This window comes from Bemisia tabaci, chromosome 3 (genome assembly GCF_918797505.1).
Source record: "Bemisia tabaci chromosome 3, PGI_BMITA_v3".
Taxonomy (NCBI): Eukaryota; Metazoa; Arthropoda; class Insecta; order Hemiptera; family Aleyrodidae; genus Bemisia; species Bemisia tabaci.
In genome coordinates this window covers 11,103,329-11,113,009 of record NC_092795.1, presented here as the reverse complement: position 1 = coordinate 11,113,009, position 9,681 = coordinate 11,103,329, and the positions used below count along the sequence as shown (strand labels likewise).

Here is a 9,681-nt window from a genome sequence, read left to right as displayed (position 1 = left end):
GGTTGTAGTTTCTCTGTATATTTACTTGAAGCCTCTCCTTTGCTTGTTTCAGTAACAGTGGAGTAAAGTCATTGACAAAAAAAATAGTCACATTGACAGGTTTTCAATTATGGCCAATTTTCTCAAGAGGGTCAAGAAAAAAACACCATCCAAATTCGTTCATACCTCTGTTAAAACACCTTCATCTTGACATATTTTGTAAAGAGGACTAAACAAAGATTATTCATTATTTAATGAGTGTTTCATTGTTCACCGAATAGTCTTAGAAATTTTGAAAAGTGAAATGTGCAATCAATTTTTCAAAACATGATACATTTTTAGAAGGAACTTTAAACTTTCAAGAACATGAACTTTGATTTGGCTACTGACATATTTGAAACAGCATAGAGCTGCCAGATAATGAAGATAATTATAATTTTGACAGTACTAAAGCTTTGGTTCCATCTGAACATTGAAATCCCCAAGATAGGGACAAACTTAAAAGGAACAGACTGGCAGCATAAATGAAGAGATCGATTTAGAAAACAAAACTTTCATTTAATAACCAAAGATAGTAGACTTTACAACTTGCACTTACGGTTAACTTACAGCTAGATCGGACATTTATGAACAGAAAAGGTAAATTTATACTGCGAGAAGGAGAAGAAAGTAGCTTGCATGTACAGTCAAAACTAACTTCATCCAAGCATGCATGACCAAGGCACCTAGATGTTCATTTTCTTTAACACTTCAAAAGCTCTGTTTCTTTGATCTTCAACTGAAAAACATTTACATAAATTTAGTGCAATTGGGCTTACTTATGCTAAAAAGAAGTATGCATAAAACAATTAAACCAAAAGGAAATATATCGATCACCAAAGTGCAAAACTACAAATCTCCATTGCATTGTTTCAAAATTTCCACTCCTACAATATTTTCTCGAAGAGCAACAAGCTAACTTTATATGTAGCTTGACATTTAAACAGATTATTCTGCTAACAGAGAAGAGAACTCGAGGAAGTTTTCCAGAAATTACTTGGAATAGTTTTCTGACAGTAAAATAATGTGCAACAGGAATTTTGCTGCATCGCAAACAAAGACACATGGTTTTGCACTTTCCCCATCAATATGTGCATAGGCATTGTGTTGTCTACAGTTCTTTTTAACTATTTTATCTTCATATAGCTCCTTTTGGCATAAATACATTCAATTGGGACTTACTTTCAATTGGCATTAGTGCTCGACAAAAAAGTGTATAACAAGGTGGAGAAATGGGGCTGGGTCCACACCATTTCGCGGGGAAAACAAAGCCAAGAAGTTCCAAAAATTTCAATTAGAGCCAAATTTTTTTTTTTTTTTTTTTTTGAGCTCTAATGATTAACAGTAAAAGTATTTTGGAACCACCTTTGGCACTGATTTTCTAAGACCTCATACAAGAGCAAGCTTGAAATTTTGTCATTCTAATACCTGAAATCTTTACCATCGTAATTTCCAGTTAAAATGCCTACCATGCTAACTAGAAAGCCAGGAAGGATTCACACAAATTAATAAATTATTTTGGCTTCTTAGATAATTTTTGAGGGTGAAGAGTGACAGTGACATATTTATTAAAATGAATTTCAAGACTCAAGTAGGTAGGTATACAAACAATTTTAATTGCTGTAGTTCAACTCTCAGGCCATTGTAAAGCGATAATAGCAAAAAGCCGCTTTCATTTCATTGAAATAGAAAATTCGTCGAGAATGACACCCACCCAGCTGAGATTATTGATTCTTTTATTAATTTATTTTTGGATGTTTGACCTGTGATAAGGCTTTGACTTTAACTCTGACAATAATAATTATTCACGATATTGACTCAAATCTGCAATGAATCGTCTGTTGCCCAAAAGAACGATTTTTCTCCCACATGGTCATCTCTTCTGATTCTGACAAATATCATATTTTATCATCCATCGATCAAGATGCAGGGGTGGGGGGGTTGGCGGCTATATACTATCTTGTCAATTTCTGATGATCACGGGTCAACGCCTCAACGAGGTTCGGCGTTGCGGTGTTGCTGACAGCCAACCTACAAGGAAAAATCCGTATCCGTACATACGTTGCAAGGAATGCGGGCAGAACTCGGCCAAATGCGACAACGTTGATATGAATCCCTTATCAACAAACGAAACTGGGCGGCAGTATTAAAAAAAAAAACGATGGCAGGGTTGCCACAGAATTTGGAAAATTAAATTTCCTAACATTTCCCTGATTTTCCTGACACATTTTGGTGAAATTCCCTGTCAATTGAATAAATGCCAGATTGTTAAAGACATCCAGTAAAAGCTCACAGAGTCGAACTATGCATAAGACGAAATGCCGATTGAGTTGAATTTTTTATTGGTCCCTGGACACATCCAAAGTTAAGTAGAGAAACCGTTAAGACAAATTGCCACTCAAGTCGAATTTTTTGTCAGTCCCTACACAATTCAACTTAGCGAGCTTTCACCATAGTTAGAAATAGTTTAAGGGCAAAATTTGTGGTTCAAAACCTGCTCGAGGAAGCAAATAAAAGTGACTTTACGATTTTTTTCTGACATTTTCTTTATTTTCCCTGACAATTCCAGGTTTTCAATGACTTTTTAAAATTCCCTGACATTTCCCAGTATTCCCTTACAATTGCAACCCTGAATAGTGAAGAGGGTGTTGCATCCCTCTATGGATGTTTTTCCTTTTGACACAAAATAAATATGCCTCACTTTCACCCAGTTTTATCACCCTTTCTTGACCTCAGGTTACGTAAAGAGGTTAGCCAGAGGGACCTTATCGCAATACAACCAGGAAAGTTTTCTTTGACAATTTCTCATTTGTCTTCAAGAATTTGAAAAATTCATTAAAAAAATCAACAGAAAATCCCTGAAATTTTCAGTACAAAACTAACACTCATGATTGAGTACAGAAATAAGTAGTTCAGTGAGACTTTACAACAGTGCAATGAATCCGGTTCAAAGACCACCCAACTCTGAGTGGAAAAATGTGCAGAATAAACAAAACTGAACTGAGCTAATGGTTTTCAATGATCCGAAAATATTTTTGCTCTGTATTCTTAAGCCATCATAGCCAGACTGACAGTTAGTGGCATAATTGTTTGCGTTTTTTGCCTTGGAGATAAAGAAGACTGAAAATTCCAGAGATAGGTCAGTTTTAAACTGAATGAGATTCGCCGACATCAACCTTAAGGGAGGTAAATAAAAAAAAATAAAAAAAAAATATAACACATGGACAATTGCAGGTCAATGTGACAGAATGGTGGATTAAGGTCACATGAATTGAATTCCTTAATTAATGTTGTGATGAGACCAATCAAAATATTGTTTTGCAGAGGGGTTGAATTTTCAAAATAGTCAGAAAAAGGTGTAAATTCAAGTCAGACGTGTAAGGGCTGTAAATTAGTCAGCTTTGGATGAGAAACCTCCTGGAAACTAGCAATCTGTTTACTTGATGTTGTTTCACTTAATTAAAAGTGGGTTTATTACAATTCAAGATAATCGGGACCTTGCTAGAATTCAAAATCAGCTTGTTTAGAGTAAGATTACAATACAAGTTCCTTATAAACCTGATAGAAAATCATTTTTCACACAAGGAAATCACATTATAAAGTACCTTATGTACCTTGGTTTAGCAGAGAAATATTTGATTTGGGCGATATTTTAAAAGAAGTTTTCCGTAAAAATTGAAGTCAACTTGATTACTGATCTAAATTTTCTTAGGAGTATTTTTCATAATTCTCTTCATTTTTCGTCTGAAATGGTGACTTTCACATGAAGAAACTAAGCATGGGAATTTCGATCATTGATGAAACAAAATCAGTCGAAGGCTTTAAATTGCTGAGACCTCCAAAACTTTTAAACTTTTATATCAACAGTGAAACTGCAAGAGAGCATATTTTAGTTCTAAATTTCCTGTCATACTTCATTTTTTTAACGAAAGACTATTTCACGTCATATTTTGAAAACTTCCATGATTCTTGGTGTGGATAATGTTCTGTTAAAATTTCGAACCATGATGTTAGTTTATTTTTTTTAAGACAGAGGAAAGAAAAATCAGTGTAAATCATGAAACACCAGAAAAAAATATGCATGTTTGCAGTTTAATTATTGATATGTGAATACTACTGTTTTTCAAATCAGAAACAAAGAACAAAATTGATTTTAGATGCAAATAAAAGAATTGATCCTCTTAGAAAGATTGTTACACTTTCAGCAAAATTCAGACTAGTTGATATGAAATTCCACCCTTTTTGATTTTTTTCTACTTATCCTACCATACATGAAAAGTATTATACAAGTACAGTAAAAGCAAAAACTTACATAGTATTCTCCGCCAGGAGAGATCACAGCTCGCGATAAAATACAGAATCCTTTTTCAGTCTTCTTGCAGACTTGATTCTTCCCCGCTCAACTCCTCTAGAGAGTGAAACGGGCTCACTATCCTCATAAATCAACTTTCTGACCGACGTTCAATGGTATTTCTTTCAGTTGCGTTCTCAAACAAAGAAACTCTGCACAAACACACATGATTGCTGTACAAGCAATATTTAGGACCCACCATGAAAAGGCGAATGGAAAATGTCCGTTGTAGTACCAGCAAGCCAATAGATGAATGAAGTGCGTTGTCACTGTGAAATCCAGACACAGTTTCGTTCTTTGTACTACAAACCATAAGCTGCAAGCTCTGTGAAATGAAAACAATTTTTTACAATTAATTTCTTTCAGCAAATTAAAAAGACCCAAACATATTGCCGTTAAAAAAATGACACTCATACAGCCTTAAAATTTAAAATTGTCACATTCGTATCACTGCTGAGAGGAGGGTTTTGTTTACGTAGAGGGTACTCTATGCCATGTTGAAAACAGCTAAAATGTGTCATCTTGAAGGTTTTTTGCTAATTCCTATTTATTAGGATTTTTATTCCATTGGAGTTGCTTCCCCTTTACGCAATTCAATTTGGAGACTTTAGCTTGAGTCGTGACTCATGAATTCAATCTCTTTCCTTGAGACTAATGATAAAATTTAAAAACTATGCATTGCCGTGAAAAAAAGCAAATGTAGGTGCGTTTACTCAACCAGTAGCTACTATCGTAGATACGAGGGGCATCTAAGAAGTCTTTGCACTCCTCTCGCCATTTCCATATAAATAAACAAAGAGTATTTACAAAGCCTAGGATATACCTGACATGTACGCACAAACCATAACTAACTTCATGCATTTGTCCATAAGTAAATGCAAAATAGTTACATACGTTTGGTGCGCGAGTGTGAGGTCTCCTGCCAATAAAGAGCAGTTTCTTTCTACCCCTCAAAGAATAAGTTCCCTCATGGGGAAACTGACTTAAAAGCAAGATCCTAAATAAAATAATAATGTTATTATGTGAAGTAATTATTTTACTTTTTGTATTATATTCTTTCAGTTCCAAACATGTTTGATAGAGAAGAATGGGCACTACAATGCCACGTGGGACGATTTTTCCACAGCATGGCGCCAAAAGTCTCTACAGTCAAACTTCATGAACCTGTTGGCCGCTAAATTTAAGAGAAAACTTTTATTTTATCCACCTTAATTTTTAATTTGATTCCATAAGGAAATTATTACATTTTGAATTACAGAATATAACTCAACAGTGTACATATAAAACAACAGAAGTTATGGAGGAAGCTGTGGAATCCACAACTACAACCTTCCAATGCACTTAACACCTATAGGTTGCTTTCTACCATCAAACATGCTTGGAACTGGAAGAACATTATAAACGAAAAATAAGAAAGAGGAGTTTCACTTGATAAAATAAATGTTTAATTTAACTCCTGTACCTAATTTGGAATCTCCTGGCAAGGAATGCTACGCTTTGAACAGTAGAAAAATATTTCTCATTTTCGACAGGAGCCCTCACACCGTAGAGTACTCGGCATTAAGGTTTGAATACATAAATCAAATTGTTGTTTAAGCAGACTTATCAAATATATTCTAAACTTCCCACAAATCTCAAGTTTTTAAAAGTTAAACTAATTTTGTAGAAATGGCAAGGAGAATGCGAAGGCTTGCTGAATGTCTCTTGTAGATGAAGGACAGTGGTTATAGAATACAATAATACAGTTAAAGAAACAAATCAACTGTTAAGATTCTCCTCCTGAGAATAACAACACTGATTGCCTATTAGAACACAACTAAGCAAGAACGGAAGAAGTCCAAAGTCAACTGCATTTTTTCAGGATTGCAGTGGTGCTTTGTTCTAGAAAACTGATTACCAAAATTAATGGGCATCTTGGTTATAACTTATAATTGTATTTATGGGACTTAAAAGAAAATTTCTCTGGGCCATCCAACCAACCAACTTTGGTCCATATGCCACAATGAAATTGCTTCACACACAGGTAAAACACTGTACTGTATGGGACATCAGAAATGTTTGCACAGGCTAATTCATATGCTTTAAAAAGATCTGGATTGAGCTATTCTCCTTTATTTAAGAGGTTGAACTTTTCTCTCTTGCTCCCTCATCTTCTACACCAATGGTTGTCTCACTAAAGAGTGACAGTATTTTGGATTTCAACCAGGAATTTAAGTATAAGGGCAGAGACTTAAATGGTATAAACTTACCCAGAGAGAGCATTCAAAACAAAAGCAATCACAATCATTTTACCGGAAAAGTCTCGGACATGCATTTCCTGAAAAGAAATAAAAAATGGAAACAAATCAAATTAACTATAGAGAACACAAACATTTAAAGTCTTCAAAATTAAGTAATGATTGAGTATGCATTCAACAGGTTTTATGGCACTGGAAAACTTTTGACAGGCTTGACAAAATTCTATTGATACCTGAATGAATTTAAAAAGGTTCCTGTCAAATTATTTGATACTGAAAAAAATTGTAAACATTTTCTCAACCAGAAAAGGCACAGAAGTAGGAGAAATTCTTGAAAAATCATAATATAGATTGATTGACAATTGTTATTAACGGGTGATACATTTTACGCCCGCCGGAAAAAAAAAACCAGTTTGAAACATAGAAAAAAACCAGTTTTGTATAAGAGGATAACGCAAGCTATTTTTCAGGCTCTATAGAGACAGAAGGTCAAAAGTGTATCTGGTTACACTATTATGGAAAAATGCTTCAATCTGAACATATTCCGGGCTGCTCTTTAGTGTCAGAGGTAGAGCATATAAACATGTGCGGATGTGTTTTTAACATTGAATTTTGAGATGGCCTGCTGAAATCTTTGTTTAGAAAATGATTCAATATTTATGGATTACTCATCATCCATTCCACATTTGGTGAGAAAAAAGCTGAGGCATTCAAAACTTCACCCTTAATATTTCCTATGCCTGGTCAAATTTTGTGGACATTTTTAAGCACTTAAATAAATCCTAAAAATATTAGTTCATATTTTAAACATGAAGCATATTGAGTGACTTTACAGGTGACTCATAAAGCATCCTATTAAACTCTCCTCCTCCCCTCCTTTGGAATTATCACCCATGCAATTGTATCAGTAATGTGAAATTGAAAAAGATGAGACATCGTAGAACCAGTCTACCTAGAGAGATACATACTTGGATAAATCAGTGATTAAATAGATGGATGGACGGATGGATGGAAATGTCCTAAGCAGAGATATTTTAAACTTAATTCTTACATCATTTTCTCAGTTTTGAGACTTATTAGTTTTATAACCTGAAATTCATTGTTCTTTAATTCACACTTTGTGTACTTGAAATGTACCTGATATCGAAAAAGATGGTCCAGGGTTTTTGGTGTACCTAGGAGAAAACTCAAAATCGACAGCCATAATCCCAGCATGAAATAATACAAACTTTGGATAGCTATTATCTGCACTGAAATAAGCAGAGGATCCCACTGCGTGTTACGAAAGTGGCCGGAGAGTTTAGCCATGGACTTCCTGTCTGGGCTAAACAGAGAAGTTGAACTGATCCCTCCACTGGAAAAAAAAGGGGCAAATTACTGCGGTTTTCAACACATTTGTACATTCAAGATCAATGAGCATAGACTTGTATTTTCTTTTTAGGGCCATTACTAGGCTATGAGATGGCAACAATTCAAAATTAATTCGTAGCTAAGCATGTAAAATGAGGTGATCTTAGTAGTTCTTGTTTCTTCTTTGTAGTTAGTAGGAACTGTTGTGCAAGGATTGGATTGATACTGTTTCTTCGAGAGAAGACCTTTTCATTATCAGTCCAAATGCCTTAAAAATTATGCTCATGCTACCTCAATTTTTTTTAGAGCTAAAATAAACGTTCAAATTCAATGTTACGTGTATCAAATTGATCATTATTAGGTACTGCTAACCTTGACAAACAAACAACAAAAGGTGAGTTGCCGAAGTAAACTTTGCTTTTCTGTTAACTAAATGCGACTCAACTCTCCCATCATCCTCTTAAGATGGTTTAGTTGAAATGTTGGGGATCCATGAGTAATCACACAAGTCATCACTTAGTCATTCAGATGGAGTCTCACGATGCGATCGTTAGGCATTAGGTGTGCAAGCAACGATTAAGCTAGGCATTAGTTTAAGTTTATTTCTAATGTTTGTGGTATTATCGATTGAAATAATGACCCAGTGTCATTGAAAAGAGATTACTATTAGAGCTGATAGTCTTTGTTTCTAACTAAAGTAAAGTCTATGCCAGATAAGTTTACGCGCTTTGGAACTGCGACAGAAGATCGTGTGACGTCAGTTAGGCATTGATAGTAAAGGGTAGAATCAAGATGATGGATCTTTCGACACAGTCTAAAAGTGCGTAAAGTTTTAATTAGCAATGACTGTAGCATGGCTCTACTGTCTTAGCAGTTAGAATATGTGATCTTTTCACTGACTCTAGACAAGTCCTTTCTTCCCAGCTTTCATATTAGAAAAAAAAAACCATTCACCATTGCCTCAGAGATATGGGTGTGCAACAAAGGTCACTGGTCGAAATAACACAAAAAATTTCTGGCATGAACACATCGACGGTGAAACTCCCAAATCACGTATTTTGTTTGGGACGTTTCGAAATATCAGCTCTCATTTTATTCTTTTTAAGAAGAACAAATCAACTTTATTCCTGGAAATTTTCACAGAATTTTTCTTGCACAGAGAAGAAAATTCACTGAAAGTTTTAAGAAATGACGCTGAATAGTTTTTCAATTAAAAATTAAAGTATGACAGAAAGTCTGCTGTGTCGCAAACTGAGATACATGGTTTGGAAGTTTCACCGTTGATATATGATACATGCTTAATTGAATACTTACATCATGATGAAAAAGATGGTGCACTAATAGGAAGTAGGTAGTTGCAATCTTGAGTAAGTAATTGTAATTATATCTTTTGTGCTGAAGGAGGAAAGAGAATTATAACCAGTTCAGGGAGACACAGGAATTATGTACACTTTCTCGAAAAGCACCAGAAAAATAACGAAGCCAGAGAAGAAAATAGAGAATTCCATCAACTAAACATTTAATACATATGTGTTGTAAGTATGCTAAAGCAAAATCCAGTTCTACGTTCCGTTTTCTCTGGTTCTAACATGATCACAATTCACAACATGTTACAAGAAAAGACAAATTAATTTAAATGTTAAAGTTACCATAATACCACATTATACGTCAATGATAATATACCATAACCAACCATAACCAAAGAAAACATAAACACGAAATAGT

General features: G+C 34.6%; 1 protein-coding gene across 3 annotated transcripts; it reads right to left on the bottom strand.

Annotated features, from left to right (window-relative positions):
• Positions 1–516: 516 nt before the first annotated feature.
• Positions 517–9,640, bottom strand: Sys1 (Sys1 golgi trafficking protein). 3 transcript variants are annotated; one of them, XR_002010274.2, is made up of 5 exons: positions 9,271–9,640; positions 7,744–7,960; positions 6,619–6,686; positions 4,331–4,694; positions 517–3,194 (listed from the first exon to the last, which is right to left on the bottom strand). XR_002010274.2 is itself a non-coding variant. In XM_019061868.2 (4 exons), the coding sequence occupies exons 1-4, from the start codon at positions 9,273–9,275 to the stop codon at positions 4,454–4,456; spliced, it is 531 nt and encodes a 176-aa protein (XP_018917413.2). In that variant the 5' UTR covers positions 9,276–9,640; the 3' UTR covers positions 517–4,453. The 3 variants fall into 3 exon arrangements, 1 of the variants encoding a protein (XP_018917413.2); XR_002010275.2 differs by having other exon boundaries at positions 517–757; XM_019061868.2 differs by having other exon boundaries at positions 517–4,694.
• Between the last annotated feature and the right edge of the window lie 41 nt (positions 9,641–9,681).